This window comes from Bolinopsis microptera, chromosome 4 (assembly GCF_026151205.1).
Source record: "Bolinopsis microptera isolate Bmic1 chromosome 4, MBARI_Bmic_1.0, whole genome shotgun sequence".
Lineage (NCBI taxonomy): Eukaryota > Metazoa > Ctenophora > Tentaculata > Lobata > Bolinopsidae > Bolinopsis > Bolinopsis microptera.
Window position 1 is genome coordinate 15224009 of NC_087075.1, and position 16456 is coordinate 15240464.

General features: G+C 36.8%; 2 protein-coding genes across 2 annotated transcripts; both read right to left on the reverse strand.

Annotated features, from left to right (window-relative positions):
• Positions 1-2530: 2530 nt before the first annotated feature.
• Positions 2531-4074, reverse strand: LOC134814442 (uncharacterized). Its single transcript, XM_063822559.1, has 3 exons — positions 4016-4074; positions 3751-3815; positions 2531-3501 (listed from the first exon to the last, which is right to left on the reverse strand). Exons 1-3 carry the CDS (start codon positions 4067-4069, stop codon positions 3261-3263), a joined length of 360 nt encoding a protein of 119 aa, XP_063678629.1. The 5' UTR covers positions 4070-4074; the 3' UTR covers positions 2531-3260.
• A 3526-nt stretch (positions 4075-7600) lies between these two features.
• LOC134813841 (uncharacterized) lies at positions 7601-10420 on the reverse strand. The gene has a single exon (XM_063821720.1). It carries the CDS (start codon positions 9851-9853, stop codon positions 7601-7603), a length of 2253 nt encoding a protein of 750 aa, XP_063677790.1. The 5' UTR covers positions 9854-10420.
• Between the last annotated feature and the right edge of the window lie 6036 nt (positions 10421-16456).

Here is a 16456-nt window from a genome sequence, read left to right on the forward strand (position 1 = left end):
TGATAGCGGCTACAAGTTAGGCAGCTGCAGAAAAGATGCTAGATGCCGCGCGCGTTCAGCGTGCGGCTTTTCGTTTTTGATTTTACAAATGACAAAGCAATTTTTAATGATTATTAATGGAATTATTGGATATTTATAATTCAATATGTATTGATTCTTCTGTGGAAAATATAAATTGTATTATATTTAAAAAAATTGTATTTTACTTAATAACATCTGCAATCTTAGAAAATTGTTCATTACATTTTATGTTGTCATACGTTATATGACCCGCCGCACACGGGTGCGCGGCTCCCCTGTATCGTTGAAACTCTACACTATGGTGAAACGGCCGTGGGATCACGATGTGATACCAATCTTATGACCAGACATGACATTTTAAACACGTTGATCATCTTGTTGATACCTCGGAAGAGGTACAAAGTAGTTTCTCCCCCAAAAACGGAAAAAATTTAAATTAGTATCATTGATCATATATCTGTCAAATTGCAAATATTTATAATAACTGCACACGATTCGCAGGAAAAGTTACCGGCTGGTGGTGGTACTAAAGTTGGTTTAATTCATAATTTAAACAGACGGCTAGACCTTACGCGCGACAACAAGCATGATTTGCACGCGTGGCGCATTCCAATGTTCAAGCAGCTACCACGTGACACAATTCAGCCAACCAGAGTACAGTGTACAGGAATCTGCAAAGTTAAAGTTGCAAACTTTTGATCGGCCCGAAATGGGACTTTTCTGGAGATTTTTAACTCAACAATTACGTTGTCTTAAATTTTCCTCCTGGGAAGGTAAATAACGTTACTTTTAAAAAAGGAACATGTTACAAAAACCTTGTATCACGTGGTGACCCCCACGGTCGCTTCACTATATAGTCAGTGTAATAAGCGCCAAGCGCGAGCACAGAATTTTTTTGTCCAAATATCGTTTATATGTTTTTTAAAGTGTGCGGGGGATACGGAATCATCGAAAACCACCGTGTAGCAATTTTCACTAGCTTAATTTGACACTGGTATTATTTTTTTTGTTTTTGACTGTCAATGTGTAAAAACGTTTTCTTACCATCATCCGATGAGTTTTTTGGTAAAATTTTGATACCAATATTTATCTCATCAATGTGTTATGAGTCCTACATCTTCATATTATAAATTCCTGCATTGGTATGCGAGTTATTTCAAAATGAAAATTCCAGTGATCCGCGCTACGAAGAGTTCACGTTCAGATGTAAGTGTTAACGCATCAACTTTTTACATACAACTGATAAATTTGGCGCGCGCGCCAGCGCTAATTCGTCCAAAAAGCATATGGTTCTTATTCTCAGTAAACAACAAAATGGCGAACCTTTTCTTGTTGCAGTACGACCACGTACGTAACGGTCCTTTGGGACAAATTTCCTTGTAACATATTCGAAAAGCTCTCTTGTTTTTTTCGCAACTCTCATGAGAGCCGATACTATTTGCACCATAATTTGGTGAGTGACGACTTCCCTTTATTTTTTATTCTGACAGAGCGGTATCTTTCGGAACGTTGTGGTATGAGCGCGTTTATTTACGGTTATATGCCTAAATACATGAGCTGGTGCTCGGTTATTTTCATAAGTGGGCACTGGGTGCAAAAATAAGTTTATATCCAAGTCCGGTATTTCACCATAATTTTATTATCAGACTTTAAGGAATTTAAGCTGCAGGTTTCATGCTTATTTTTTCAGCTACCAGCTCTATTATCTACTCACACCATGCTAAACTATAGTGAGGCCGGTGAGTACAAGTTCAGAGTCATAAGTTAAGGTCCAATATATTATCCTGTATGTTTATACTACATCCGTAAAATAAGCTATTATTCAGAGCTTGTATGTAAAACAAAAGGAGTAACAGTAGGAGTAACAGCAGTACAGAGGTCAAACTGAAGTTTAAATTCATGTCTAATGGAAGAGGGCATTTCTCTGCCATTTTTGTGCTTTCAAAACAAAAATAAACGGCGCATTTGATTGAAATTAATTTCAATTTAACATATGTACAGTCATTAACAGTCATAAATGAAGCACAAATATAATATGAAGCTATAAAGTCAGACTCTAAATCGAATCGAGAGAAATTTAAAAGTTAAAATGTCTATTTTACTAGCAGTCAATATAATATTTGTTTCGTACAACAAGACTTGCTGAATAGCAAAGTTGCGGCTGCTTTTAAAATCAATCCATAGATTTAAGTTTTATTGTACGGTGAAAAATGTGCAGTCTTTAAGTCTTCTTTATTTGTACGCCTCAAAACTGGTTAGCAATTATGTAACATTTCTTTCTCATAAACAAGTTTATCACATCATCAGATAAAAACATTTGAAAAACCATTACTAATAATGTATACTATGATTCGAATAAATTTATAACAAAAATACAGTCGATTTCTTTCTCAGTTATCAGCAATAAAGTTTAAATCAAAATATGTTCTCTAACGCTTTCACAAGACCTTGCGAGTTGTGATAAAGAATAATTCAAGTTAATGCCGAGCGGTATTCAAATATATTATTAATATTCAAATAACTTATTAATATTCAAGTAACTTATAATATTCAAATGAAATGGGTAGGCATTTTTTGTCCTGTGAAATGCGACCTCGGAGGACGTATTTAAGATTTTGAATCCGTTCAGTGCATTAAATAACGGTAGTTCGAGCGGTATCCGCTTCAACTACATAAATTACCTTGAGCAAGCTTTTAAAATGTTCAGGAAGAAGGGCATTTATTCCCTTCATTAACCAGTACAGTGCAGTAATCCTGGATTATCATAACTGGCAACATGACTTAAAATTATTATCCGTTATGTAATGGACCAAATCTAAAAGCCAATAACTACGTTTAAGATGTACATTGTACATATTAAGATGTACATTGTATAATCATGTAAGATGTATGATCCGTTAAAATGGAGTTGGTCCTTCCCAAATTGGCGCCATGTCGTCTGCTGTTTTATTAACTGTCGTGTGCTCCCGGAAACTCACTCTTATTATATGGCTGTGCCTTAAATAAACAAAAGTTCGGCAAGTACAGAATAGAGCGAGACCGCTTAAAACATATAATATAACAGCCCGGTGCCGATAAGTGCAGATAACTGATATATAGCAAGTGATTGCAATAAGATAAATTCGGAGTTCCGACAGATTTATTGAGTGTGGAAAAGGCTGTAACATCCAAATTTGAATAAAACCTAACCTTACACGTCCTAGATAATGAATTTGGAGATATTAATGTGTATAATTTATTTAGGGCGATGAGGCAAAAAATTTATTGTGAATAATTTCAGCATATTCTGAACTGTCTGTGCTGGCTGCACTTTTTGTTGGAGAGCTGTCTAAGAGCTCTTGCAGTTCTTTTATCGTTTCCTCCTCGTCAATAAGATCAATAAGATCTCGTTTTGGTTTTGAGTACGGTGTGGTACTTTTAATTTTCTCTCCAGTTCTAACAAGTATTGGAGTTGAACTTGTACTTCTTAATCTTCTTACCCTGATTGAATTGAAATAATCATCGTTAGTTTATGAGATTTAAGCCAATTCTTTCCAGGAACGAAATGCTTGTTATCATACAGAGTTAAAGTGAGATTCTAAAGGTAATAAATTTAAATTTTTTCAAAGGATGGCGTCCACTTTAATTCACTTTTTTTAGAACTTACAAACCGTTATTACACAGTATATTTCCAAAAAAATTAACTTCTAGGTAAATTTAACAAAACACTATGATCTGATATTGAATTACCTTTTCATCTTGAGCTTTGTTAACTCAATCCTATCCTGACATCTGTTCACCGAATCAGTACAATCCTGAAAATATTTCACATGAAATTTAAACTGATTGCCTTCGTTTCACGTTTGGTAAGAAGGAAATTTATGCGATTTAAATTGTTATTGCATTAATTAAAACCCCCTGTGGTTCTTCTAATAGGACAATAATATTTTATTAAAAGAACAACCAGCATCAATCAACAAAATCTTGTATAAAATATGCTTCGCACAATACTGACCTTACATATCAGCAAATGCTCCATGTTCTTCAGGCAGTTCAGGGTAGTAGCCATTTTTCTATTCTAAGACAAACAAAGTTAGCTGCTATTAATATCATAACGCAGTATTACAGATAAGAAAAAATATATTTAGTATGATTTTTGTGTATGTAAAAATTGTCCTTGAAAAAGTTTTGGGGTGACATTTAGTAGTTCTATGATAGAGAAAATAAAACATAAACACACGGAATATTGATGTAACATAAGCATAAACAACAATGAAATCTTCATTTTTACGGTATTTGTGATTCATCACAATTGCATTCTATATATATCCTAATTATTAAAACACAGAAAATGTAAGTAAAATTAACGAAAACGAAAAATATCGTAAATATTACTGAAACTCTCACGTAAGCTGTTTACACTTTACATTCTATGTGGATAAATACTTCTTCAAAACATTACAGTTGAGTGCCTTGGAAATTATGTAATCCCTTCAATTTACTTGTGGTAACTTAGTTTTAAGTTACGTGGTGACTTAGTGCTAACTAATAGATACATAACTCAGACATGAACTAAAATGTGCCTAAGATTCATGTTTATAAAAATACGATTTTACTATTATTAGCAGTCTCGCGAGTAACAATAATCACACTTATTTCAAGATATCTCAGCTTCTGATACTATTGTCCCCTGGTTCCAATTTGGTTCTAAAAATCCGGATTCATCTACTCTACATGTTGAAGGATAAGCTTACATATTACAAAACCATAATTTCAAAGTATTAATTAGTTCACTTATCCTTCAAAACAGCCATTTCCGTTTAATATTCTCCAGTACTGTTCTATTTATTACAGTATTAATATGGAAAATTCAAGAAACTTGTACCTATCATAGCCTATAATTCGAGAGTTTTTTATGTAATGTATTTTATTTATACTTTACTTTAATGGATTTACCTATTTAACGTCAGGATAACCGACAGGTATCATATAGGAGAGTAATATGACAGGCTACAACCAAAAAGCTCTTGAATTGCTGGATTATACTTGTAGGCAGCATCACACTAATATAACATAACAGTTAATAGTATGGTAGTAAAAAGCAATAATATAACTAGCATAAGAAGATGATTAGCTTTCCCTCTAGCATTACTAAGTAGTTTAATAAGATCCTACTCAAATTCAGCTGGTAACACGCCATCTGTCCGACAGCACTATTTTCTTGTGTGATATCTCAATTCTCAAATTTGGCACATAGAAACTCGCTCAAACTTACACAGATTATCTGTCTTATAACCACCATACTTTATGGAAAGTTTCCTAGTCGGGCAGATGTCGCTGTCGGACAGATGTCGCCCAATCGCAAACAACATACAATTTACGTAACTGAAATATTAACTTGTTCGATTGATTAAAAAACCTTTTGTCCAATTTCGATAATGTCTGTCTTATATTCACAATTAAATTCTAAACAATAAATAAATTGAAATATATACTAAAACCTGCATCATCAAAATAACTTACATAACTGAAAAAGTAACTTGTTCGATTGAATATCAACAATCCAAATAAAAATAAAGATTGCCGAAATGCCGATGTCAAAGCGGCTGGCCTATGAATATACCCCAAACTATGATATTTAGTTAATGAATATGATATAATTAAAGGTTAGTATAGCAACGGTATAAAAAACAACTTAAGGATGTATATCATTAAACATTGTTGTAAATCGTTCACTCCAATACCATGTCCGTAACAAATACAGCTTTCTGTCCAATTTAGATACCTTATAAGAACGAATTTCATGAGACTAAATTTTTCGACGACTAATTATTAAGGGAGACCAAAATTTCAGTAGAGCATATATGACATGAATTGTGTTGACCTTACATTGTTTATAATTAATATGATGACATGATCACTGTTCCTACTGCTGAACTACTTTGTTGGGAGGAAAGACCGTTGTGAAACTACGTAGCACAGAACTGAACCAAAGTCCTATTGTACTTGAAGGCTTAGGGTTAACTATAAAGTATTATATATGACTTTATATGCAAAATCGGAAAAACAAACTAGCTAAATAATGGAAAAATCATATAAATGGAATGGAAAATAATTATTATTAGTTACTATTATCATTACAATAAAAATTACATTAAAAAAAATTGTCATCTGTTAACTACAGTGCCCCTCTTAACAGCACCCGATGTTAACATTTTACCAATTGCAATTTGCAGCGCATACTAAAATCACCCGACAAAGAGCATTCTAACAACTACAGTGTAACAGTGGTCAGTGCCCCCTTCTAGTACCCCAACTATCTATTAAAGTATTAACTGCAGTGCCCATTACAAGGCACAAGCACCCGATCTTAGAACTCTATTAACTGCAGTTCCCGCTACCAGCACCCGATTTTAAGAATAAAGTGGAAAATACTTAATAAACAATATGACTTATATCAAAATTGGTTCAGTCAAAACAGCAATAATGCCAATGGTATAAATCGTATCTATTTTAGAAATCATTCACCCGAGGATTTCCAGAAAATAATAAGGAATATAAATAAAAGTCATACATGAGGAATCACCATCTATTGACAGTGTAAGCGTTCATGTAATAAATGCTTTCTAGTCAAATGTGTATCAGTGGATTAATTCAACACAGATTAAATAATGTCGAACTCTACAATTGAGTTATTGTGGACTAAAAAATATAGCAATTTGGCCGTCTCAACTGTTTCATTACTGAGTAGTCATCAAAGTGCTGGCAAGCATGACCGTGCCTCTTATACATTCTATACTATTATACCCCCTTTACTGTTTTTCAGACATTAAGTTGGTATATTCACGAATTTTATCAACTTTGGAGTCCCGTTGTGATTCTAGTTCTTTATGAAATCTTTTGAAACTTAGCACGCCTTATCGACAGATATGCCTACCTAAACACAAGGAAATGTTTTCAAAGGTTAAAGTTCGAAATCGTTGAAATTACCTCCTTATTAATATAAATGAGGTTATGAGTTTACATTTTGACTTTTTAAAATACCCTGACATCATAATCAAAAAGAGATGATATTTTACCAAAACTCATAATCATGGGTAGAGTGGACCGCTGCCAGTTTCTCTCTTTCCCAAACAAAAGTAAATGACATTCATTTGAATGACCGTCTGCAAATGAAGAATGATACCGAGAATGAAATCGGTCGCTCGCTTTTCCCATTCATTTACATTTATAATTGTAATAGATTAAAAAGAACTACCTGAAGGTATCTGTACTCGGCAATGAAGATTCAATAATGAATAAACATCAGCTTATTGGACACTAACTATACCGCCCTCATCCCGAAATACTAGGTATCGACCAGAACGCAACCCAAAGAGATTTTTACAGCATGTGATTGATGCGATTATTCGAAACTTATTACAATTCGTAAGCCGTGAATGAATGGGAAAAGCGAGCGACCGATTTCATTCTCGGTATCATTTAGCATTCGCAGACGGTCATTTAAATTGATATCATTTACTTTTGTTTGGGAAAGAGAGACACTGGCAGCGGTCCACTCTACCCATGGTTATGGGTTTTGATTAAATTACACACAAGGTTACACACTACAGTCGCCTTTACAGCCGCATTGGGACCAGCAAACCGTACATTTACATCTGGTACAAGAACTGCCGACCCTACAAGAGCAAGAACGCATCAATTTCTTAAACTCGTCATTTTCTTTAGTGTAGATCCTATTTGTCCATACGCTGAGCAACTTACCTTCTTTTTGTTTCCAACCCCAGTCGACGGGATCTGGTAAGACTGGATACGGTTCAGCTGCACTCATCCAAAGGAACGATGCCACGTATAAACTTCTTTTGGCATGTTGAAACAGCGCTGGCTTAGATGGTGGTAATGACCGTAAAGTAGTGATGTTCGACGACAAAAGTTCTAGACGGGCCACAGCACTTCCTTTCTCCGGATAAGCAACCCTGTAGACTCTCAGCACAAAGTTTTCTAATTTGGAGAACTCGCTCATGAGTAGGGAAGGTCTTTTAACGAGAGATGAAAACAAAGTCCCCGCCTCATTATTACTTACGTACTCTTTCAACCACGCTGACTTTCCTCTACCGTAGAAGCTTTCAGTAAAGTCGCAGCCGGACAAGGAATGTAAGAGGACTAGACCTAGAGTTCGGTCCATGCCAACATAACCCGCAATAAGATCTATGTCAATACAGTTGGACTGATTTACTCCTGTAATGACATATATCTTACAACTAGGCCTAGCCTCTCGAAACTTTCCTAGGAAGGCGGTAACAATAACGACAACGTCAGTGTCGTTACTGATGACAGTGATCTTTTCGAACTTCTTTAACGCGTCCAAGATGTGGAGGACAATGCGGTAATCAGCTTCCAGTTGTGAACTCCCGACGATGTCAGTTATTCCCTGTCGGTTCTGAAGGACTTCATCATGCTTCGTTAATACGAACTGTTTGGAGCAAGTGCTAGACTGATCGAACATAAAAGATATGAGCTGTTCGTACAGTTCGCACTTGTTTTCATTAACTTTCATCAGATTTTCCGCGAACTTACCGGGAAATTTGTCTTCTGGCGTGAAGTTTACCATACTCCCACTCCCTCGACCCTGGCGAGTGAACTCTTTGAGGATATTGTCCTCTTTGTAGTTGTCCGTGACAATATCAACCCTCGAATGAGCTGCTCCCAGCAGAGAAGTTCTATCCCAGACAGCTTTATAAAACTGGGCCATCTTGAAATATTTACCGTGACAAAGGGCAGTAACGATGCAGCTCAAGTCGATAACTACCGCCTCACTGTGATGTCCATTAGTGAGGTCGACAGTAGATACCTTCTTGAGACAGTCGAGAAGCTTACTCTTTGATGACCGATAAGCTTCACCACCCCTTGTCAGGCATGCTGGTATGTTGAGGTACTCGTAATGGAGGGCTTCCAATGTCTCTGTAGGTCGTTTTTGAGAAACATCTTTCAGCTTTGAGAGAAGCTTTACTTCCTGGACAACACTGAGATGTTCGGGTGTTATCTTAAGCTTCTCTGGATGCCCTGGGAGGAGTATGTTGGTTGTTGTCAGAGCGTCCGTGAGTGGTACTCTGCACGTTACTAACCTATCCATAACATACTCCTCGTACCTCTTCGTACCGTCCGCAACAAGGTTCTTCATAAAAAGAGAGACCATTTTGCTCGACGGCACCTGTTGCCGATTATTCAGGCAGACCAGAGAGGAATGAGAAGAAAATGGATCGAATCTCTCCTGAATGGCACTCTTTAGCAGACGGAAGTCAGAGAGAAACGTTTTTTGATAACCTACGCGATCACTGTGGTGCTTCAACTTCGTAGGATCGCTCTCGATCTTCTCTCCAAAAATTTCCGGATAACAATCTTCATACTCCGATAGAAGACGGAGCACCTCAGGGCAGGCCATGTTCCACCGGTCTCCAATATCTGTACCCAAAGCTCCGTGCAGGCTTTTTATGTCTTTGTTCAGTTGTTCATAAGCCTGGTCAAGAGCCATAGAGGAAAAGGGCCGACCGGTCCTCGATACAGTAAAATTGCCGTGCTCAGAAAATTCTACGTAGATGTCAGGGTGAGAAATTTGAATTTTTTTCAGATCCTCTAAATGAACAGAAAGCCATCTGCTATAATGCGTATGGTTCAATTGGAACATATACGGCATAATCTTCTCAAGGCAAGCGATGTACAGCTTAAAATTTCTGGATCTTATTGAGTATTTGAAAGTCAAAAATAGCACACCGAATTTCAGCACACAGTCCCAGTATACAAACATTTCAGAATCTAACTGCTGGTCCTCTGTCAGGCTTGATTTCTCCTTCATGTCATAAAGGACTGAGGTGACCAACTGAAAACAGAGGTTGGTTATCTTACCATTCAACAATGAATAATTATAGCTAGAACTACATCGACAAATCTATTCTGCGACAAGAAGAAAGCTATCTTTCTTGTTCAAATAGGAATGATATGGAAACTGAGTAATCGTTGGAGTAAACCTTAAACCCGGGGATTCGCAAAGAGCCCTTTTTACCTGAATCAACAAAGCCGACCGTGCGATATTATTCGAACTCAGGAGAGCATTTCCCGCAGACTCGACTGATAAGTCTTTTGTGAGGTCCATCACTTCTTTTAGCCCAGTTCCAGCAACAAGCTGGGCGAAAATCTGTTCCAGCACCTGAATCGAACAGAAACTTATCAGAAGCTGCCGAACAACTATGATCTATTTAACAATTCTCATCAGGTAATAATGCTATAATACATCAGCATACATTTTAATATAATATGCACATTATATGTAATATACATTATAAATTATTCAGTATACACGTATGCATAAGAAGTTTGAACAAATTTGATAAGTCTACCTTTTCGATGTGCATAGCTCCCATTAATGGAAGGTACACTGACGGGTCGTATCCGGGAACAAACCACTGTATCTCTTTACAGTTTGTATATACAGGTTGGTCACTAACGTCAATTGTGACCTGACCAGGGTTCAGATGTTGTGTTCCCTTCCTGGTCGGTAATGGTTACTTTTAAAACCCGACGAATGTAATGTCACAAACCTAGTTTATTCTAAATAAGAATTGTACAATGCGTATTATGATTTAAATGAGTAAATAACTAACATTGCTATGTTTATCGTATGTCGAGCCATTTCATGTGAGTTAATAGACTCCTTCTGTAGTGGTAAGGACCCCAGTAGAGTTTTTTCTACAGGAGAAGCGTTTCGAGAGTGGTATGTTGACCATGAAAGATTCTCCAACACACAAGTTGCTTTACTAACATACTCCAGCCATTTCAGTTGTAATTCGTAACCGGTTTTAAACTGAAAGTTAGTATAATGAGTCGGGTTCGATTTTACCAGTCTGCGTGAATGGATTAAGTAAATAAAGTATATATTCGTTAAGGACTGTACCTATTCAAAATATACAACTGATATATCGGCTGTAAAGTGTAACGTTCTTTAAAATTGTACATTTAACAAATAAACAAAATATGTCTTGAAGGATAACTCAGAAAAAGTATTAACTTCTGGTAAAACTTACTTCGGTATCATCAACTGGAAGAGAATTCACGTTGTTAAGAGGAGCTGAGAACTTCTTTGGTATATACGTCCGCGTACAGGATTTCTCAAAATTAAAGTACTCAGCTAGTTCGTTCTTCTCATTAGATTCGTCATATAGGGTAAGATTTCTACGCTGACCCTGCTTTCCTGGATGATAAACCTGTTAGCTTTAACGCTTATTATACAAATTATAGAGGGGGGGGGGGGGGGGGGGTAAAAGTCAGTACCTATACGTTGGCCTTAATAGCTCAGTCACCGAGTGCCCAATCGAAATAATTCTTTCTGGTATGACTTACTAAGTTACTACTACCACTGGTACGAGGAATCTGTCAAATCGAAAAATTAGGTTAATTTTCACATTTATTTGATAGTTTGGATAGTCGGATCGAGCCAAATTTTATTGAATTGCCTTTGGCTATTTAAATTACGTTTGTCCTGAAAAAATGAGAGTTCTAGCTTCTCAGATGACCGAGATATAAAGCATAACGAGTTCGTTCATTACGTGTGATCAGGTGATTGGGTTGAGGCTAGATCAGCATTATGGGAATCGTGCAGAGAGCCCAATTACGGTGTCGTAATTGGGTAATCATTGAGTACCCAGTCAATTTTGCTAACGAGATAAACAACGGAATCCTCGAAGAAGTAGGTACAGTATGCCATCTGCAAAGCAACAACTCTCAAATATAAAACACAGCGGTGGTATAAGACCAAACGTATAGGTACTGAATTTTGGCTCTCCTGTATATTAATCATTATATATATTTATCATGGAGGTTGGAGCCTTAATACTACAACAATCAAATTTATATCATTATTATCTTTGAGTATGTGGAACGACTCAAACTGCAAGGAAAATGTTATCGCAATTTTGCACTGCCCAGCACTAGTATTGCAATTGGTAAAGTTTCGTTTTACCTTCTCTCGGGAACTGCATTGTCGACATTACGGTTCCATGGAAATGTCCCTTTCCTTGTATGTTGGTCCTGTCTGCATCCAGGTTGTCTTTTCCCCACAGTAAAATTACACCGTAGACACAGATGGTTGGCACCACGATTGTTTTCATAGTCTGTTTTGCTGCTTCTCCCATGTTGGTCATCAGATCAAGGCAGCGTCTATAATGTGGTAACTGAAGTAAACACTCAGATGATTATTTTGAAAGGGGTTGTTTGGAAGTATGCTACCTCAAATTTCCAGTTTAATTTTAAAGCGGTCACATCCAAATTTGCAAATCAAATGATTTAATGAGGAGACTAAAACCTGTCCACTGGAGTGTAAAGTATCAACCGAATTAGCACTTTGTGTGGTAGCATATAGTTTCAACGCCAGGTACTGTATAACTGGTGACTCTTTACTAGGATCTCGTCTCCTATATCCAGCATCCTGTAAATTAACCAGTTAAAAAGGATCAATAAACTGTTTCGTTACATGCATAATATGGAAAAGAGTAAGCTTGAGCTACTGCATGAATTGCGATAATCGTTTGTGATTAATTTCTTTGAAGGAATTCCATTTACTATGGACCAATTTTGAATCATTGATAACAATTACCTGATTTCTTACTCTGTCCATCATGTTGTATTGAATTACACTCGCAATACTGTCAGCAATGTACGCAAATTCTCCTATACTAACAGGTTGACCATACAATAGTAAGTTTACGAGTTCTATCAGATCATCAGCGGGAGATTGGTTGCGGATAATTTCATCATTGAAGGTACCAACAAATTTATTATCAATGGCAAGCGACTCATTCCTAACCTTCTTAACTGAGTCGTCCAAGGTTTCTTCACTGAAGTGAAGTTTGCCTAAACCGTCGAATAGTTTTTTGTTTAGACAAACATACCCTTTTTTACCATTAGCATTTGAAACAACCGTTAATTGCTCGCTGCAGTGGGTTTTCAGTAGTTTTAATATTTTGAACTCTGAGCATGGCAAAAGTTCAGATTCAATATCCTTCAAACCGATGCAGAGTTGTTTTACTGATCTAGAAAACATATTTACAGCATGTTCGGAACTGAAAACAATCCGATCACTCTCCTCAATGATACAAATCATCTTCTGTAGGGCAGTTATTGTGAGTGAAGCAGCAGAGTCTAAAGAAGGTGATTTTTGGCTCACAACTGAGGCCGGAGAGGAACAATCCACACTTCTCATCGGGGTTGTCTGACTTGCTTCCTTATCAGCTTCTGGTGGAAGGAGCGATGGTTGTGGGGTGACCTCCAATGATTTCCTCTTTTGCCTCTTAATAGGTGTGTGTATTTTTGCTGCCTTCCTTTTAAGGGTTGTTAACGAGTGTTGCACATTGCAGCGTCTGTGATACACAGCCGTTTTTGCAACAAGGGTCCTAATGATGCTCTCCGATTGATCAAAGTTCCCGTCCCATCCCAGGTTGAAGAGATTCGGAGTTATCCTCAGGCCTTTTTTTTTAAATGATAGAAGATTACCAGCGATTGTCTTGTAACCCTGGGAGCTCTGGCCAGGGCAAACAAGCTTGCCACAATCCTCCTGAGAAAGTAAAAGTTTAGGCGAGGAAAGGGGTTTTGTGGGGTGGGGAAGGGGGGGGGGGGGGGGGGGGGGGTTGTATTATCATTAAACTAGAAAACCCGTGGTCACAGGGAAGAAGGTAATAGTATTTTTATCTATCTTAAGTAATCAGTTTTTGTGGCATCAAAAATAATTCTCTGAATTATAAGCAAGAAGATAAGGTAGAACCTGATTGTTGTTCATTAGTTTACGCTCTAGTAAGTCGCGATTACAGCAAATGAAATCAAAATCGGTTTCTGAACTGTTTAGAAGCGTTAAATTCAGTGAAGTATATCATGCTTTTAAACTCTAAATACTTCAGGTTGTAATCCTACACTATTCAGCATTCCATGTCACGGTACCCTAAAGGCCTAAACATTCCTCATATATTTTCTTAAATGTAACAGAAACTGAGTATTTTGATTTTATCTGCTGTAATTGCTACTTGCGTAAAAATAGGTTTTGGGCTAATAATTCAACAACCTAATGCCCAATTTTAGCTCCTTACTCCAAACAGAAACCGAGTTATATCAAGTGGAGAGATGTGTGTGTAGATATCCAAAAAGAGCGTGGTCAATTGCAAAGTTCCCCCTCAGCGACATAACAAAGGGCCCCGGCAGGGCCCTTTTTTGGAGCACACTTTGATAATTTATGTCAATACCAGCAAAGTTCAATATGAATAAGCAATATTTGGATGGAAAAAGGTATACGGTATATGAGCCAAAAATAGCCAAAATCTGTCGATTTGAGTTCGTAAAATACAGGTAAGGGGGGCAAATCTGATTTCATAGGATTTTTCTAATATTTTTCCCATATTTCATGGTTTTTATGGTTTCCTTGCTAAAATACCCTTAAACAATCACATAAGCATGATTGATGACCAATTGCATACGAAAAAACAGAAAAATGGGACAGAAACCGCTTAAAAATCGATGAAATCTTAAAATTTCTAGTCAAAAAAGATGCTTTTTGTATGACAGAAAGTGCCAAATTTTCAAAAAAATTGATTTTTTTGTCCAGAAATGTATTGAAAGTTGTCCTATTTTACTAAAACTAATCATAATCGACGATTTAATCTAAATTCAAACCACCAAGATGTGACCAGAGGCATAAAAAGGCAAAAAACTGCAAAGTCACAATGCCCTATGAGATTGCCCCACTGTGCCTGCTTGGTTTGAAACTTCCTCGATAAGATTTTAAGTAATCGTTTCGTTTCTATAATGATCGCTTTGTAATCACTCTGTAACAGATCTGTAATCATTCTGTATAATCATTCATTTTGGAATTTGGATAACCATTTAATTAAATTACAAATTAAAACAAATTAACTAATTGTTCAAAATTTTGGGTACACACGCGAAATATTCCTGAAATTGAGTCTTAGGCGCAAAGTACCCAAAAATTAAGGCTGTGGCGCGAGTGCCAAAAAATTAAGAATTTTGCCCCCTATGAAGAAAATCATTCCTACACCCCTGGAAAAACTTGACTAGGGTACTAGCAAAGCTGCGCTCTTTGCTATAGAAACACACTTTTTAAGAGATTTTACCAGCGTATCCTCTAAAATCATTAAATTTAAAAAGTCTGCTAAAATTGGATCGTTCCAATTTAAGACCTTCCTTATAAATGGTGTAATTGTCAACATTTTTGGCCAAATTGAGCTTCTGACTCCAATCAGAAGCAGAGATATTTTTGTTTAAACTTATCATTTCATTTTAAACATGATTTTGAACCAGAAACATACTTAGGAGTGGTTAAGATCCCCGATGCTCGGAAAAGCTTAACAAGGTTTCGTATTAGCTGCCACAATCTTTACATTGAGAGGGGCCGTTACGAAACCCCCCTAGTACCAAGAGAACATCGATGGTGCACTTTTTGCTTTTTCAGCAAGGGGCTTAAGCCTATCGAGGACGAAATTCATGTTCTAACTGACTGTTTACTCTACTCCTCAGTTAGAGAAAAATTTAACTTCCATCCCAAAAATATTACTGACCTAGCCGGTTTGCTATCCGATAAAACACTAGACCCTACAAAATTTACTGCCACAGCAAGAGCAATCCATTCAATTCTCTCTGTGAACGAAAATTTTACAGCCTACTATAAGAGCCCAGATTTCCACTCAAATACTGGCCAATGCATAATGCTATAGGACCTCAAAAATAGTATTATATTAAACATTTCTATTTTATCCCTACACATCTGTAAATAACTAGAATTGTGTAACCTTAAATTATTTCAGAATTATAACTATTGTGAATTCAATAAAATAATTATCACTTTTGTATCCTTGTATCCTTGTATCCTTGTATCCTACAAATAATTTTTTGATGGGTCCCTTCATCTATTCTGAGTCCCAAACCCTGTTTTAAGACGGGAATATAGCCAGATCCATGAGTATATTGAAATTTTGGACGGTCCCAATGTTCAATCTAATGCTTAGATTTAGTTATCATAAGGAGAGTTGGTGTAACATAGCCAAAATTTTACCAAATTCCAATTTTGACAGAAGGCTACCCGATGCGGCCCACAGGCACTGGTCAGTGCCCCGAGTCCCCAACACCCTCAAAACAAGCACTGATCTGGTCTAAACGATCTCCTCAAAATGTCAGTCAGAAGCACTACCTATTTTGTTGGTAAAATGCTATTTTTACTGCAATCTATATTTATGTGAATTCTACACATTAAAACATATATGGGCCACCAACCAACCCATTATTTTCAAGTCAGCATTGTCGGTAATATTAACCCCTGCAGTAGGAATGGGAATGGGAGCTAGAATGGGAAGGAGATCAGTGAGAACCAGAAGGGAAACCGCATTTAACCTTCAGTCAAACCACA